Here is an 18,032-nt window from a genome sequence, read left to right as displayed (position 1 = left end):
CAGTGGCCCCAGGGACCCACCCTGTTTCCACACCACCCCTGGTACTCCACTGCTCACGGGGACAGGTGTCTCCCTGTGCTCATCTCAGTGGCTCCCACATGCACACAGGGTGATGGAGGCCACCCAGACTCAGCGCGGAAGGCCTCGCTGCCCTCCACTGTGACAAGTGCAGAGCTGGGCCAGGGCTTCAGGGGGGTGCCCCACATCCAGTCACACCAGGCTCAGTGGGGGGGGGGATGCTGCAGGTAGCAGGTGCCTAGCCAGGTGACCAGTGGAGGTGCAGGCTCTCACTGCTGCCCTGTGGGAGCCATCCCCACAGAGGCCTCGAGTGCAGTTGTGGGGCAAGTGTGGGACATCCACATCTAGCCCAAAGCCTGGGAAGTGCTGGAGAGACCCAAGCCCTGAGCCCACAGCAGGCTGTGGGAGGGGACAGATTCTTGTCCCAGAGTTCCTGCCAGGACAGGGATCACAGCAGACACTCACAGCAAGCGGCAGAGGCCTGTATTTCACTCAACCAGTCGCTCTGTGACTAAGAGAGTCCACGCTGCCTTGGAACTGCTGCCCAGTCTACAGCAGGTCGTAGAAGTAGTCCAGGCCCTGGCCCAGCTCCCAGATGGAGACCCCGACACCCAGCTCTCTGGCCAGCTCCAGCCGCACCTGCAGGGACTGTGGGTACAGACAGGTGTGGGTCTCGCCTAGCTCTGCACCCACACACTGGGGCAACAGGGGACAGTGGCCAGGGCTCCAGGGCTCCAGGGCTCCTGGGCTCCAGGGCTCCTGGGCTCCTGGGCAGGCTGGCACTGCAGGCAAGGGCCCTCATGTGGGAAGAGCTAGCACTGCTGCATCCTCCGTGTCTGACTAAAGCTTCTGTCCCACCTCCCTGGGCAGCAGCCAGCACACCCGGCACATACCTTTAAAGTTGGGTAGAAGACGACGTGCCTTCCGCCACGGTTCCTGCAAGACAAGAGGAACTGTCCACCTCCCTGGCTCCAGCTGAGGCTGTGGGGCTGTATTCCCCACACCCGTAAAGTCAGGGACAGACACCTGGAAGTGGTCACTTGCAGTCTGGCCCTGGTCCCCACTGTTCTCCCACTCTACCCTCCCCAGGCTGGCAGTACATGCCCCACTCACTTCTTGTACTCGAAGAAGTGCTCTGCAGCCTGGCTGTCCCACACCATGCGGGGCCTGTGGTCCTTCAGCGTCTGGATGTACCTGGAGGAACAGGGTGTGGGTGCAGGAGCCAGCCAGCCTCACAGCTCCCAGGTCAGAGTGCTCTGCGGGAGGCCAACCTTGGGCCAGACCCACAGGATTGCTGCAGATGAGCCATACATTTCAAGAAACACCACTGGCTCCAGAGCCACCTCAGAGAAGTCACCCCTGAGCCTTCCAGCACCCTGTTCAAGACAGGGACAACCAGCCAGATGGGCCTCAGGCAGTCCCACTCAGCTGCAGCCCCAGGGCTGAGGGACTATGGGCAGTGGTTTCAGGCCTTCCAGAGATGGCCTCCCTCTGCTGCCTGCCCACACTGTGGACAATGCTGCCCATATCCAGAGAAAGCAGGCCCTCAGAGCATCAGAAGCCAGTGGTTTGAAGACCAGTGTCTCTACCTACACTGTGAAGGCTGTTCCCGAGGTGTGGGGCCAGGATGAGGGCTTCTAGAAGCTGGTGGAGGATCTAAGTCGCAGCCTAGCCCATACTGCACCTTCAAAACAGGGCAGGTCGCCCCACAAGGCTGTGGGCCACCAGCACCAGAACAGATGGCTCTGGAAGCTTCTCGTCCCTCTGAAGTTGGTAGTCTGTGCAGGAGGAGGACCCTTTCTGGCCCAGATGGCAAGATCAGTGCTTGCCGTGTGAGGACACAGTGCACAGGGCACCTCCCTGGGCTGCAGCCGAGGGAGGAGCCCATGCCTTGGGCTATGGGGAGCGGACATCTGCAGGATCTGGGGTTCGCCAGCACAGGGGCTGCCTTGTGACCCTGAGGTTCCGACGGGGAGGCTGTAGTCCTGAGCAGGTTGGAGGCTTGCTAGCCTTCGGGGACTCTTCCAGACCACAGGAGCTGTCACCTTGTGCAGCAGTGCTCTGAATGCCAGAGCCTGGCAGGGTGTGGCTTAGAAGCCACTCCCAGGCCCCAGCAAGACATGGGACAAACACTGGGAAGGGTGGGTACAGAGTATGGGTGGGACCAGACCAGTGACATACCACAGCCTCCCAGACCCAAACTGAACCTCCTCCAAGTGCCTGTAGCCAGAGCTCCCCCTTCCTCCAGAAGGCCATCCTGCCTGGTGGCACAAGCAGCCCTGCACCATGGCTGTGGACACTCACTGTTGTTTATCTGTGGCCTGAGGGCTGAGCCCAGAGTGCTTCACCACTGGGTTATACCTGCAGCTCTTGAACTTGTGGTCCTCCTGCCCCAGCCTCCTGAGTAGCCAGGACGACTGGTGCATGTGCCACTGCACCTGTGGGCACTTTTTACTCAGTCTGTGCAACACCGGGCCTTTCTGCTTCTCACTGACCCTTTCTGGAATCCCCCTCTAGTTCAGGCCCTGACAATGTCTAGCAGCCACTGTGGGGATGGGGTGCCTGGGGAGTTGAGGGGTTTGAGGGGTCTGCTCCCATGAGCTGTAGCAGGCGCGGCCTGGGCCCAGCACACAGCTCTGCCTGCCTCATTTCTGCCCCCACCCCCTTAATTACAATACCACGAAAGCACTGATGCAGCTGACTGCCTTTGATCTATGTCTCCTAGATGGCTCAGAGGGAGGAATCTGGGATGTGTGGGGTCACTGAAGGACAGGTGGCTGTCATGCCTGTGCAGAGCTGTGGCCACATACTGCTCCTCTTGGGGGCCTCTGTGGCCACCTTTGCAAGATCTGCTACCCCCTGGAGGAGGTGAGTGGGCAGCCAGGACCCCTGGGAGCACTAGGTTCCTCCTATCAGGAGGTCACAGTAGAAAGACACTCCAAGAGGGCTGCAGGAAGATGCCTGGAGCAGGGGCCACCCAGACTCAGACTTGTGGTTCTTGAGCCAGGGCACCCCTGCCCCAACACTGCATAAGCAAGGTCTGGGCTTGGGGTCTTGTTCACATGAGACCCCTGAAGAGCATGGTCAGCATGGAAGATGAGCCCCACATGATGGGCCAGGCTCCTAAGAGGAACAGAAAGGGTCACACATGCCTTTGGGAGGCAACAGGTGCTGGCCTGGCCACAGCGAGGGGGGTGGGGGAAGCCAGGCATGCTGGGTGAAAGGCCTGCCTGGAAGGAAGGAGCGGATGGATGGAGGATGCAAAAAAGGCAGAGGAAAAAGATGCCCAGAGGACAGGGGTGAGGAACTGTGATGGGCATCACTGGAAGCCCACAGGAAGGGAAGAGTAAAGGGACAGTAGGTATCTAAGAAGCAAGCTGGGTACAGAGGGACCCAGTACTCGAGAGGCTGAGGTAGGAGGACTGCTGGAGCCCAGGAGTCAGAGGCCAGCCTGAGCAACACAGCATGGCCCAACTCAAACACAAAAGAAGTGAGGGTTGAGCATTTCCCTAAACTACAACTAAAGGCCTCAGCCACATGTTCAGTCCACTGGTGGGCAATGTCCGAAACAGGCAAGCCCACAGGGACAGGATACAGGCTAGAGAGTGGCAGGCTGGGGTGAGGAAGCCTTCAGGAACTGGATGGTGGTGGGGGTTGCACAGCCCTGGGATGTACTGAGCACCCCAAAACTGCACACTTCTAAACGGGGAAGTTATGCACTTGGATTACACTCTCCCCAAGTTACAGACCTTGCATTCAAAGGGTGAGGAGTGTCAAACCGATCTTATTCCCAGAAAACCTATCTAGACAGGCCAGCGGCCCTCAGCGATCACCAGGGACAAAGAGGCACCCTACATATCCAGGGAGAAAGACATGCTTGGGCCCCCCATGACCTGGGTATCTCCACGGAGACCAGCTTATGGAACTACTGGAGAAAGCTCTGCAGGAAGGGAAGGCAGGACCATGGACAGGGGGCTCAGCCCGGAGCCTGGGGATTCTTCCACGGTCTGCCTGCAGACCGAAGACAAGGAAACGAGCCTGGGGCAGTGGACCACCAACCCAGGACCAGATCCACAGTAGAGTCCTGGGCCTCCCGTGGCGGAGCCTGTAGCAGGAGCACGGCTCTGGGCTGCAAGTCCACATACCAGCTGAAATGGCGGCCCCAACCCTTCCTAGCCAAGCGGGGTCTAAGCAATCTCTATCCCACAGAAGTGGAGAGGGTCCACTGAGGGCTGACCTGCCGCTTGACAGGCCACCAGGACTGCACCAATGGAAAAGGGCTGGGAGTGCCCCAGTAGGGCAGGGCCAGACATCTCCAATGCCCTAAAACTGGCTGGGGCCAACTCCATGGCCTTGGTCCAGTGGGAGCCCTGGTCACCCACTAAGACAGGCATCCCTTCTTGGTGATGAGTTTCTGCTCAAAGGAGGCCTTGATGAGGCCAGCGCCATGGGCTGTCCACGTGGAGCTGGTGGGCAGCAGGTGGTTTTCTCTTTGGATCTGCCCAGGAGAAAGACAGAAGCTAAGAAGCAAGATGACTGACCAGGATGTAGTGGGACATCATGCCCACATGCAAAGCCAGCTCAGGCTGAGCAAGGAGGGTTCAGGGTGGCATCAGGATCTCAGCAGGCCATGGTTGAAGACTCCCCTGGGCCAGGTGGGAGGGGGCAGAATGAAAGCCACATGCCCCCCCGCACCTGTACCCAGGAGCAGAACCCACACCAGTGGTAGAAACTTCTTGCCCAGGATGGAAATGGTTACCAGATACCTACAAGGAAACCTGCCTGGGGACATGGTAGATAGAGGGGAGCCAGGTGGTACTTCCCTTAGGGCTGCCCCTCTCAACTACTGCCTGGGCCTGCTGGCTTCCACAGGATCATGAAGTAACGGCTGACTTCTCCCTGTGAGGTGGGCATCAGCAAGGCTGCCCGGAGGATGCCACACTTCCCAGCCAGCTGGCTCACCACTGGGAAACAGCTCCATATCCAAGGGGTGGAGGGCTACCCCACCTAGATGCACCTTCCTTGGGGCAGGGGTGAGTGGATAGCTGTCCAGGAAGGGCCTGAGAACCTGTGGGTATGGTGATGTCACCAATCTGGCTATGCTGAGTCAGCCAAACATAGGGACAGGCAGGGACACCTGACCCTGTTTCTCCTTCTGTGAGGGACAGTAACCTATAGGGAGTGACCCCTCAGGGACATTCCCAGCTCAGAACACACAGCCCCTGTGGGAGGAGACAGGACCTGTGTGGCAGGATGGACCCTGGTGCTGCCAGCCACCCTACTCTGCACCTGGGCCTGGTGGGAGCCAGGCAGAGCCTCTGGACAGTGGGAGACATCTCAGCCCACCAGGGTAGTGTGGGGCACTTGGCAGCAGGAGATATACAAACTGGCACCAAACCCACTCCTGGGGGACATGGATTCTCAGTGGAGGAAGCCCAGACCACTTTAAAGATAGGGAATGACCAGGGCTCCCCCAGGAGCTCTGACCACAGTCACGGCTGCTGGCATGAAAGGGCTGGCCAATTGCCCCAGCATGGCTCCTGGCTCTATGGTCAAACAGATGGCCAGACAGCTGACCCTGATACCCTGGGAGGGCCCTGGAGCCAAGCTGGAGGCCAAGACAGGATGGCAGATCATCTGAGAGGCTGCCTGGACTATTACCAAGAGGCCACTTAATTCTCAAAGAATTGGGGGACTCATGTTGATGAGACTCACCCATGCCTCACGTCTGGCTGTCTCCTGTATGGAGGGGCTGTGGGCTGCCTCCTGGTGAGCTGTTTGGGTAGGGGGACTGGTCCTTGAGCAGACATGTGCCATATCCCCTCCCTGCCCTCTAAAGAGAGAGATGGCCCTCCCCTCACAAACTACATCTGCCTGTTTCTGTTGACCTCTCCCATCTGGATTTGCCTCCATCAAAAGGATTGGCCCAAGGGGGAGGGCAGCTGCCCACTGTGGAAGGTTGTGACTTATGACTCCAGGTCCCCAGCTCCTGCCTGGAGGAAATCAGGTAAAGAGGGTCCATGGAAAATTCTAGTTGCCAGCAGGGCCCTACCTGCAATGGGCTCCCCAACCCATGCAAAAGTCTCAGGGGAGTCCACTGCAGATGGGCAGTAAATGAGGGTACACTGGAAGGAAATAGGAGGAGCATCATTGCCCACTTGCTCACTATGACTGGGAGGGTCAGGCAGGGCAGATCTGGCTGCTGAGTAGGGTGCACAGGGGTGCATGGCACCACTATGCCAAATCAGAGCTGGAAACCAGTGTACAGAGCAGCCTGCTGGGTTATCAACTCCCATCCACTGTCCACCCACAGCTGAGGCTGGCACTGGGGTCACTTGTGAGTCCTGTCAACAAGAGCCAGGCTGCACCAAGGCCTGTAGGCAGAGTGATGGCAGTGGGTGACCACTACCTGAGCCTGCAGGGCTGGGCCTGAGGATGCCTTGTGGAAGAGCCCTACTACCCACCCTCGTCCAGGGCCTGTTTAGGCTTAGGAGTGAGCACAGGACTCTGGAGCCAGCCCAGAGCTGCTGGTGGGTGCTGTTGAGACCCTCCCCATTCACAGGCCCAGGTCTTCTCCCAGGGGGAGGGGGCCAACAACAGCCACGCCCCCATCTCACCCTGTAGAGTGCAAAACCTTGGTTCCGATGCCCTTGGTTTCACAGGTTTAAACAACTCCTCAGGCCTGACAGCCCTTCTTAGCAGAAGCCAAGTCCTCATGTCTGAAGTGTGAGGTCCAGCAATATCCCAAGAGGAAACCCCATGGCTCACCGTCCTGCTCCAGAGATGGGATGACCTAAGGGACATCCACAGATGCATGATGACTGGCCCAACCCACCACCTGTCTGGCAAAGGACATGCCCAAGGCCTCTAACTGGTTAGAGGAGGCCAACTAAGCCCAGAACGCCCACTCGTGGGCTACAAACACTGAGGGGACGGTGTGGAGGGCATCTCATCCACATCACTGGCTTTGGGAGGACATAGTAAGTAGAATGTGCAGAAGCCCAGGAACGAGGCAGGCTGAGATACTTTAGCACCCACAGGACAAGAGGGTGAGCTCCTGGGAGGCAGTGGGGGAATCTGTCACGTGTCCAAGACTTTTATGGTTGAATGTTCTCAGAGTAAAAGACCAGCAAGAATGGGAAGAAGAAACAGCCAGATCCACTGAGTCACTGTGGTAGGGACAGGGTCACATGCACTGGATTTGTCTCGTCCTGCTATCTGCCTCGCAGACATTTTTTTTTTTTTTCTAGCCAGGGACTGAACCCAGGGACGCTTGACCACATCCCCAGTCCTTTTTATATTTTATCTAGAGACAGAGTCACATTAAGTTGCTGAGGCTGGCTTTAAACTGAGGCTCCTGAGGCTGCTGGGATTATGGGCATATACCACAGTGCCTATCTACAGACATCTTGAAGGAAGGTGACAGAGGCCGGATGAAGGGCTTTCCACTCTGGAAGTCACGCCTGGGTGGGGGCCTGGTGAGCAATGTTGCTAGACAGTACTTGGCCTTGCAGGGAGGAGGGTGGGCTAAAGATGTCTCCCTGCCCTGCCTGGGCTACTGCAGTGGACAAGGGGGACTTCACTGAGGAATAGGGACTTCACTGAGGAACAGGACAGAGGGGAGGGAAGGCTCTGAGCTGGTATAGCACTGCAGCCACCAGAGCTAGACAGGAGCCAGAGGAGGTACCAGGCTGTGCAGCTGCTCCAGAAGGGCAGGGGGAGGAGCAAGCCCAGCTGTGGGGGCTGGAGAGGAGGACCCCCCCCAGGACACCCCAGGACGGGAGGTCTGTATGACCCTGTGCACTAAATGGCCAATCAGTCCTTGGGCTGAGCTGTTGAGGGGGATGCCACCAGGCTGGAACAAGACCGTGAGGGCCTGGAAGGACAAAAGAGAGGAGGTGTGGGCAAGGGTGCGGGTGGTAACAGGCCATGCAGAGGTGAGGAAGAACATTCTCCTTAGACCTGTGGTGGCGTCCTTGGAGGGGACTCCAGCAGTGAGCCAGGAAACTCCTACAAAAGGAGTTCCTGGTGGTGGTCAGGTTCCCAACATCTGCAGGCAGCAGTGCCTACCATATCTGCCTGTGTCCCCTGAAGCCTTCTCTGCAGGACCGATGCACAGGCCAAGACTGAAGTGGGGGCACACCCTCTGCAATGTGTCCTTCAGGGGAGTTACAGCTGGGCAGCATCAGCACTCTGCCTGGCACTGTAGTCACAAGGAGAACATGAGGACACGTTTCCTGAGCTGGTCATTTATCCCATAGTTGCAGGAAGCACCTTACTGAGCTGGCACATGTGCTGCTGCCCTGACCAAAGCGTCCTTCCAGTCTCCCAGCCCACCTGCTCCCCTTGAGTGGGACCAAGTCCAGGCCAGCATCTGCCCAATGCCTAGACCACCACTCTGCACCACCTAGGCCCAGAGGTCATTAGTAAGGGGCACTTTGGGTTGGGGACTGAAGACAGCACCCTCCCTCCCAACCTCCACAAAGCCAGGAGGCCTGAGGGCATCCTTGTGTATGTGCATACACACCCTTGCACACAGCCCTGTGTGTCCACACTCACGCATACACCTCTGTGATCAGAATTTCTTTTTTTTTTTTTTTTTTTTTTTTTAAATATTTATTGTTTAGTTTTCGGCAGACACAACATCTTTGTTTGTATGTGGTGCTGAGGATCGAACCCGGGCCGCACGCATGCTAGGCGAGCGCGCTATCGCTTGAGCCACATCCCCAGCCCTGTGATCAGAATTTCTGAACCTCCAAAGCCCCCAGCCCTTCTCAGAACAATCAAGGGCAGGTACTGTCCAGAGGAAGCCACCAATGCCTTCTGTGATCTGAGCAGACTGGGTGCCCTGTGTTTATCCCATCAGCTGGGGTAGGATGGCTGTAACAACCCTCTCCAGCAGCTCCTGCTGGGCTGTCTGTCTCCCTGGATCATCTTTTCACCCTCAGGTAGCATTTCGGGCCAAGTGTATGCCTCCAAGTTCATATTCTAGAGTCTGTGAGGTTACTCCTACCTCAGAATTTATCCACAGTTGGAAAGACAACATTTAAAGAGGTGATTAAGTTAAAAGCAGGCCATTAGGATGGATCTTGATCCAATGGGACTGTCCTTCCAAGAAGAAATCAGTCTGGTGTACAGCCCAGTGGTGTGAGCTTAGGGGGAGCAAGGCCTGGTTCAATCCCCAGTACCATCAAAATGAAAAAGGAGAGGCCATCAGGACAGATTTGCAGAGGACCACGTGAGGACACAGGGAGGAGACACTGATGGACAGGGAGGAGAGAGGCCTTGGGAGAAGCCAGCCTGCAGCACCTGGACCCCAGACCCCAGAGGGTGAGAACACTGACTTCAGTGGAACAGGAGATGCCAGCCCAAGTGGACAGAGATGGCAGCTCGAGGCCAACACCTCGCCTCCTTTCAAAGCCCCACCCAAGGAGAAGCCTGGCAGGCCCAGGAAGAAACTCGTGGCTGGTCTACTGAGGATGTCTAGGCAGCTGGTACTCCCTACCCAGCAGGAGGAAGTACCCACACAGCAGGTGTTGTGGTTGGGCTTCCTGAAGATGCCAGGGCCTGGCACACACACACACACACAGAGCAACACTGATCAGAAAGAAGACAGAGGGGGACGGGGATCCACCTCAGCACCAGCCTTCCCTAGGGGTGTCCTGGGAGGAATGGGAGGAGCCCTCACTGTGCAGCAAATTCACGTCTTCCAGCACAGGACACAGCTATGAGGCTGACCTCTCTCCATCGTGCTGCAAATGGTAGGTGCGGGGCCACTGGGCCTCAGGCTGCTGCCCAATCTCCTGTTACCAGTGCCATCTGCCCAGGCCCTTCTCAGCCAGTGGCCTGACCTGCCCTGTCTACAGAGTCTGGCCAAGTTCAGTGATACAGAGTAGACCCCAGGGGTCAGGAGAACAGCAGTCGGCTTAGGCCTGTGCCAGACCCCAGACCCTAGGGCCAACCTGTGGACACAGGGGAATGTGGGTTTAGAAGGGGAAAAAGCCCCCCAGTGGGACCACCCCTTCCCACCACTGCCTTGGAGCACAATCCACCCTGACAGCCCACCACAGAGGGACCAACAGGGGAGAAGGGAGTGAGGTGGTCCTAACAAGCATTCCTCCTCCAAGCAGGAACAGAAGACCACAGAGAGGTGTCCCACCTCCTCTACTGACTGCTGCCATGCCCTGAACCTGGGAGTCCCACCACTGGCTGACCTCTGGTCCCAGCTGGAGGGAAACACCTTAGCAAGGGCCCAGCCAGGACCTCAGCATTCAAGGCAGGGTGATGGCCTGGCCTCTGCTCACGGCGCTGGGTAACACATGCTTGCCCTCACAGAGCAGGCCTGGGAACCCTGCAGAGAGTCCCAGCCAGCAGTGACACCACATCTGTCTCCAGACACCAACCATCCTCAGGGAAGGAGCCACTAGGAATGTGGGTGGCTTAAATGAGCTCCGCACAGCCAAACTGTTTCCAGAACAAACAAAGACTCACAGGAGCACTCAAACACCGGCTCCCAGAGGCAACATCTGCGACATCTGGTACCCAGTCCAACTCTGGGTCCACAGGGCTGCACCCCAGGCCCCTGACCAAGGAGGCGGTCACGTGCAGGCTGATCAGAGCCAACCCAACATCAGGATCAGCAGAGGAGGACACCGGCTGTCATCACAACGGAATCCCACACAAGCACACGTTTAGCAGAGGCCCAGAGGATGTAAAATGAGACCCAAACCCTGACACATGGGAACTACAGCCTGTGAGATGAAAGAAAGCACTGAAGGCAACTAATGGCAGGGTGGGCCTGGCAAAAGAAGCCACCAGCAGTCTGTGCCACCAGTGCAGACACAGCAAGGAGGAGCAACGGAAACGAAATAAGAACCCTAGAAGTGGAACCAGGCCCAGGAGCTGCGGCTGGGCTAGACCGCCCTGACACAAGCACCCGCTGGCGGTGCCTGAGGTCAGGAGCCAAAGGGAGGTCCAGAGAGCTGAAGGAACCACGAGACCTTCCACATGTGACAAGCAGCATGTGTGCACGGACCCAAGGGAGCACAGTGGAGATGAAGTACAAGGAGCACCTGGACACGAAGGACCATGTGGCTCAAAACCCAGTGGCAAAAAAAGAAAATAAGTTCTAAATAAAATTATATGATTAAAAACAAAACAACAACAACAAAAAAAACCCAGTGGCAGGTGCTGAACCTGATGGCAGTAAGGGGCCACAAGCACAGGGAGGCACAGAGGAGACAGGGGCAATGGATTCCAGGATGGACAGAACTGGGCTACACACCAGCAGAACCACACAACAGCAGACACTGGAGACCCTCAGAGAAGGAAGTGACAGAAAAGGAGCAGGTCTTCCTCGTCCATGTGGCGCAGGCCAGCTGACAGCCCTTCACACATAAACTAGCAGCCTTGGCCTACACTCCCACTCCTGAGGTCAGGAGAGGTCAACACACTCAGGGACAGCAGTGTGGCTGCATCCCCAGGCTACTGCATCAAGGTGGTAGCCACCCCTGGCAGGAGCTGAGGTGCAAGGATGCCCACATCATCAGCCCCAGAGCCCATGAGCCCAAGGGGCCAGAGTCCCCACCCTCTCCAACCCCACACCACTGGTGATTGATGACATCCTGGATGTGATGAGGAGGGTCCTGAGCTTACCTGGCCCCAATGACAGGCTCACGGGCATCCTTGGAGGCTGCATAGTCCATGCCATAGAAGTTAAGCCCCAGGAGAATCTTGCTCCGCCACTTGGACTTGGGGTCCAGAGCCTGGACACAGGCTCGAACCCAGGACAGCGGGGCGTTAGGGCCAGGCCTGCAGGGTGACAGGGAGAGTTCCAGTGCAGGCAGGAAGCCTTGAACCTGACCCAGGGCTGTCCACTTGGAGTGCATCCTCCCTTTACTGTGGCCCATGCCCCTCAAGAGTTGGGAAGAAGCTGGGTGTAGTGGCACACACCTATGATCCCAGCAACCAGGAGGCTGAGGCAGGAGGATCACAAGCACAAAGCCAGCCTGGGCAATTTAGCGAAAATCTGTCTCAAGATAAAAAATAAGAAAAGGGCTGGTAGCTCAGTGGTAGAGCACCCCTGGGTGCAATCCCTAGTACCAAACAAACAAAAACCAGAAAGAACCAGGAATGACGGACGCTGCTGTAGAGGACCATGGCAAAATGGCTCTGGACCCCTCCACTAGAACCCACGGGTGTCCTACCCAAGGCAGCCTCCCAGTGCCCAGCTTGTCAGGCAGCAGTCCCAGACCAAGGCAGGGAGGGCTCAGCAGATACACAGCCTCTCAGGTGTCACTCCTGCTACTTCACATGGTCTTCCAAGAGCCAGGTGGCTCAGGCACAGGTCTGAGGACAGAGGCAAGAGCAAGGCCATGCCTATTCCACCCCAGACAGGGCCCCCCACAGGTCACCTCTCCTGGGTATGGACATGCTAAGCAGCAGGTCCCATAGCAGGAGGGTGCCTGCCTGGGAGGCCAGGAGTGGGCCTGCAGCTTCAGAGACCTGGTTGTGCCCGCAGCACCACAAGGCCACACTTACTGCTGCGACGTGGAGTAGTCGTAGGTCATGAGGCTGAAGCCATCCAACACCGGGGCCAGCTGCTCAAACTCCTTGTGGGTGAACATGCCCAGCTGGTCGGTCCTGGAATGAGAGAGCATGCTACCTTGGCCACCACACAGAGCCCATCAGCCAGCCTGTCCTTAGCTGCTTTCTGGGCCCAGCCAGAGTCAGAGCAAGTTGGATATAGGGGCTCCTAGCCCACACCCCTCCATCCCTGCCATATGGGGGTCAGTTTCCTTTGAAGACAGGAATGGCCTGCTGCATGGCCAGGGTCATACTTCAGAGACAGCAGAAATGTCCAGCTCTCTTTGCCCCTGGAGGGCTCAGAGGAAGAGGGGCAGGGGCTGGGCAGTTCCAGATGCTGAGTTCCAGGACAATTCCACTGGTGGGCATGGGTGGGCTAGGCCAGCCTCACAGAGGCCTCTGCTGCCCATAGGGACCAACCAGCGAGGGATGCTCACCCTTATAGGTTCCTGTAACCACAGTGTGCTATGCATTTCAGCTGCTGGCTCCTTCTGACCCTGCTCCCAATCCCAAGGGTCCATCTGCCTCTAAACTCAGCCACACCCCAGGCTCTCTGCTCCTCCTAGCAACGTGAGTAAACAAGACACTGCCTCTTCTCTGAAGAATGCTGGGCTGCTCAATGTTCCTGCATAAGCCCAAATCCAGCTGGCCAGTGCCCAGGTATCCCCAGCTCAGAGGTGGTCTCATGGTGGGGACCTTAAACATGGTCACCCGAGTGCCAGGGTGGACCCAGAGGGCGGCCTGCTCACAGGCCCAGTGCAGCCCCAGCAGAAAGGACAGCAGCTCAAACATTCCCTAGAGCCCTCCAGAGAACAGGCTCTGAGGATGCACAGAAATAGCCTTTGGCTCCAGGAAAAGCTTTCCCCCTGTGAAGGCTCCTACCCAGGAGGGACGCTCACTTAGGAACCCAAGAGCATCCACCCTTCCTAACCCTGCTTGTGAAGAAAGGCATGTTCCCCTGTCCCATCTCATGTCACAGAAGCATCTGAGGCATTTTGTCTCTGACTCCTCCCCTGCTCAGCTGGGCAGGGCCAGACAGGGAGGGAGAAGCCTGGCTGACAGCCAGAGCCCAGGCCAGCTGCACTGAACAGGGACACAGGGAGGGAGGCCCAGCTGCCTCCCAGGGCCCTGCTTGCCTCACACAGGGCACTTTTGTTCACCTGCTCGGCACATAGGGCATATTTTTACTGGCTGGTTATTCCTTGGAAGTGACACTCTAATAAGAGCCGAGGAGTGGGGGACAGTATCTTGGGAGATCCCTTCTGCCCTTCACATTGCTTCTGAGAAGCCCAGAGCTCAGGAGGATGGACAGAGGAAGGGCAGCAGTGGCTATGTCCCTGCTCTGGGATACCTTCTGCCTTACCAGGGATATTGTGACTCATGAGATGGACATGCAGACCTCAGCAAGGGACAATGGATGAGGGATGACCCAGATACCACCAAGGACCTGATGGAGCTGAGAACAATGGATGTGGAGTAGGAACAGCAGGAATCCTGGGACAGAGACCTCACATAGGGACAAACTGAGCTAAGCACTACTGCAGAGGGCTGGGACCATCCAAGACAGGGCAACAGGAGCACCGCCCACCCCCAGCTCTGCACCAAGCCATCTGGAGCTGCCCAGCTGCCAAGGCCCTCACTGGACCTCAGCAGGGAAACAGGAGGCACAAATGCCTGGCTTGCAGGAGAGGGCAAGGTTCTGTGGGAATATGTCCAGCCTAGCTCAGGAAGGGGTGCCTGAGCAGGTGGCCAGATGGGCCCAAATGCTGTGTGGACAAGGCACAAGTGGCCCAGGTGCCGGTGGAGGCGCCTCTGCCTCCTGAGGGCGGGTATCAGACCACCCATCCACCCATTCTGCCCTTCTGGCCCGCTCTCATCTCTGGACAGCAGCACCTCCCTCAGGCACTGGCTCCTTCCTGACCTAGTTCACCACAACCAGTGTCTTCTGGGGCCGCCTCTCCTGCCTGGCCCAGTGACAACCCAGTGGTGCCAAGCCATAGCCTACAGCCACTCCACACTGAGGCATGTGAACTGGGGAGAGGACGGGAAGAGCGAATGCTGACACCCAAGGCTGACGGTGCAGTCCCATGGCAGCCAGCACACTGCAGGGGAGGGAAGGACAGAGCCTCGGCTTCTCTTTAAAACTTCCTTACTTTTGGAAAAAGACAGATCTTAAGCCAGCATGCTAATGCCACGTGTTAGTGCTGGGGTGGACCGAGATGGGGTGTTTCGTACAGGGTTTTTGTTCTTATCTGTCCTTTTCTTTGACAGAAAGAGAGGCATCCTCAAACTGGGGGATCCTGGGAGCCTGCAGGCCCTCAGTGAGTGACCACGGCCAACACACCTGTGGCCTGGGTGGTTGCTTGGAGCCTAGTCCCTGAATCCTGCCCAAGCCCTTGGGGCATCAGGGATGGAGCTATCCACGAGACTGCAGGAAGCTAGAGGCTAAGTGAGGTGCAGTGAGAGCCATGTGGGCAGGCAGGAGCTACCAGGCACTGCAAGGCTCTGGGCAGAGAAGCTACACCCTACAAAACCCCACACAGGGTTCTGCAACAGCCCCTGCAATGCTAGGAGAGAACATAGGGGTCTCTGCAGCTGTACAGCAGTGCTACCCATGCCCTGAGCGTCCACAATGGAGACAAGCAGGCCCCTTCGGATGGGAGAATGAAGCTGCTGTGATGTTTATGCCTAACCAAGGGATGTGGCACAAATTCTGCCTGGAGGGTCCCAGATGAATCCCTGCCCTGGTATGGTCAGGCTGAGGGCAGCCTGCACCCCTAGGCTAGAAGCCCACAGGGCTGCAGAGGAGAACGGCTAGTGCAGCTAGGCCAGGTACTGCTGCCCTCTAGGCAAACTCTGGCCCTGCCCCTTGTCTGGCCTCCAGAAGACCCTGGTGGGGCCCAAGCATCAAGCAAGCTTTCTGGGTTGGGGGCCTGCACCCTGATCCCACTCACATACCCACCTGCAGTAGCAGGCCAGGCTTGCCCTGAAAGGTCTGGAGCATCTGCTCCTACCTGGGGCCAGGACAATTCCACTGGTGGGCATGGGTGGGCCAGGCCAGCCTCACAGAGGCCTCTGCTGCCCATAGGGACCAACCAGCGAGGGATGTGAAGTAGCAGGAGTGACACCTGAGAGGCTGTGTATCTGCTGAGCCCTCCCTGCCTTGGTCTAGGACTGCTGCCTGCCAAGCTGGGCACTGGGAGGCTGCCTTGGGTAGGACACCCAGGGGTTCTAGTTTCCAGCATCTTGTGTCCACTGCCAGCTGAACTTCCAGCTTACACTTTCCAGGGCAAGGCTGCCACAGCAGCTGCCCTCAACTAGGTCACCAGAACATGGCTTGGGGTGGGGAGACTTAGAAGCTAAGGTCAAAAGTGTGAGGAGCCCTGAAGCCCTGAGAATGGAGAGCCAGTCAAGAGGCCCTGCCCCAGGGGGAAGCAAGTCCAGCTGGGAGCGGGCGGGATGGGGGGAGTATGTGTGACCCTGTGGAAGCTGCCTTTCCTCAGACATGTCAAACCAGGACCAGAGATGGAAGGGTCTTCAAGTAGGAAAAGCTGTCCCTGTCTTGTGGCCTAAGGTGGCCACTGTGGTCTGCCCTCTGGGCAGCATGTTGCCCCCACCCTCAGGTAGCTACGCCTTCTGCTGAGTCCAGCTCTGCTCCTAGAAGCAGCAGCTCACAGCCAAGGCTGTAGGGGAGGGATACAGCTGGCAGAAGCCAGGACCCTCCCTCTAGGGGCTGATGCACAAGCAGGGCAGCTCTGGAGCCCACTTCTCACTGCTACCACTACCAACCGGCCTCAGGGACATGAGGCCATGGGCACTAGCCTCAGGGACTAAGAAGACCTTCTGTCCGCCAGGTGTGGTGGGTGTAGGCCTGGAGCTGTGTGGGGCAGGGCCTGTAGAGAACTGGGGCAGCCATTGCTAGATCCCTCCTGGCCAGAAGGACTCCCCTTCCACACATGGAGGCCTTTCTTTAATGTGAGCTGACAGAATCGCCACTGGCCAGGCTTTTGTGTCCCCACATCCTCATGTAAAACCCTGACCCTCAACAGGACAGCATTTGGAGATGGGGCCTCAGGGGTGGCAATGATGGCGGCACTATGAAGGTGCCATGCACACTCAGGGAGAGGCCCTCCCAGCGCACAGCCCTGCTGGCACCCTGATCTGACTTCCAGCTTGTGGAACTGAGACAGTGAACATCTGGTCGAATGGGCCCCTGTCTGGTGCTTTGCTGTGGCAGCCAAGTGGAGACAATGTCGGGTGACTGTCAGAGGGCTTTGGCTGCACAGGTCCCTGGGAACCTGCCACAGCCCTACTTGCCAGGTCTCCTTTCTGAGAAGAGTGTCACAGCCACAAAGGCTCTGTGCATCTGTGCATGTGCTGCAGTGGGGCCACCAGACAGCGAGTGGCTGAGGACCACCTCCATGTGTGCCAGACTCTGCTGGGCCCCACCTTGGGGGTGTGAACCCTAGAGCCTGCCTGGCCTGTGCCACATGCCCCAGATACATGGTGCCTTGCTAGGTGTGAGCAGTAGTCTCCCCAGGGCTTCATGAAAAGTAAGCACCTCCACCTGCCCATGGGCTCCTCGCATGTGCCCGTGCAGACCCTGCAGTCTGTGGGTCCTCCTTACTGTCTCACCACTGCTGGAGCATCTGTTACCACCTCCTATGCAGGTGTTACTCTGTTGCTGATAAGGGTTACAGGCTTCAGCTGCCTGTGGAATCTGAGGTGACAACGCTGGCCACAGCTGCTCTACCCTCCGGCACAGCAGGTCCTGCTTTCTTGCTTGGGTCCTCACTTAGCCAGCCCAATTCCTGGCATGACTCTATCTGGTGCCCACCAGCCCTCACAGAGGCCTCAATACATGTCAAAACCCACTGCTTGCCCTGCCTCCTAGGCTGCAGGAAACCAGGGGCTTCTGCACAGGGCAGCTTAGGGGTCCAGCAACAGCATCCCCAGGTGAAGGACCTCACCCACCCATCACCCTCCCTCCACCACTGGACCAACACTGAACCCTGGTCCGGGGTTGGAGACAAGGCAGGATGCAGGATCCAGCCGGGAGCATCCTCCACTTCAGGGGGGTCATAGCCTACAGCACACCTTCCTGAATGGGCACACCAATAATGTGGGGAAGGAAACCAACCTCTGGTCTGTGACCAGCACCCTGAGCTGAGGGGTCACAATAGCTAACAAAACCCTAAAACATGTAGAACTAGCTGGAGACTAACTCAGACCCTGTGGGGGATGGTATCCTCCTGTCCCTGCAGATGGGGGGATATGGTTAAACCAGGTCATCTGTGGAGGCTAACCACATTGCCTTGGTGGCAGGGCTCAAGGTCAGCACAGCACCTTTGCCAGCAGCTGCCCAGGTCCAGGAATAGACCCTGGAGGTCTGCAGTGCTGTGGCAGCCCCAGTAGCCCCAGACTCTCCC

The 18,032-nt window shown here is 57.7% G+C and overlaps 1 protein-coding gene across 11 annotated transcripts in view; it reads right to left on the bottom strand.

Moving 5' to 3' along the window:
• Positions 1–479: 479 nt before the first annotated feature.
• Chid1 (chitinase domain containing 1) overlaps positions 480–18,032 on the bottom strand; it is a 29,928-nt gene continuing 12,375 nt past the window's right edge. For 3 of the 11 annotated variants that reach the window (XM_048807914.1, XM_048807916.1, XM_048807915.1), the window contains 5 exons: positions 12,559–12,660; positions 11,674–11,829; positions 1,132–1,312; positions 912–954; positions 480–666 (listed from right to left, as the gene is read on the bottom strand). In XM_048807914.1, the coding sequence (XP_048663871.1) occupies positions 530–666; positions 912–954; positions 1,132–1,312; positions 11,674–11,829; positions 12,559–12,660 (619 nt within the window). In that variant the 3' untranslated portion in view covers positions 480–529. Of the gene's footprint in view, positions 667–911; positions 955–1,118; positions 1,313–11,673; positions 11,830–12,558; positions 12,661–18,032 lie in introns of all 11 variants that reach the window. The other 8 variants (XM_015503348.2, XM_015503349.2, XM_048807919.1 and 5 more) reach the window with 5 other exon arrangements.

This window comes from Marmota marmota, unplaced genomic scaffold (assembly GCF_001458135.2).
Source record: "Marmota marmota marmota unplaced genomic scaffold, marMar, whole genome shotgun sequence".
Classification (NCBI taxonomy): domain Eukaryota; kingdom Metazoa; phylum Chordata; class Mammalia; order Rodentia; family Sciuridae; genus Marmota; species Marmota marmota.
The sequence above is the reverse complement of the archived record's forward strand: the minus strand, read 5'-3'. Positions and strand labels throughout refer to the sequence as shown.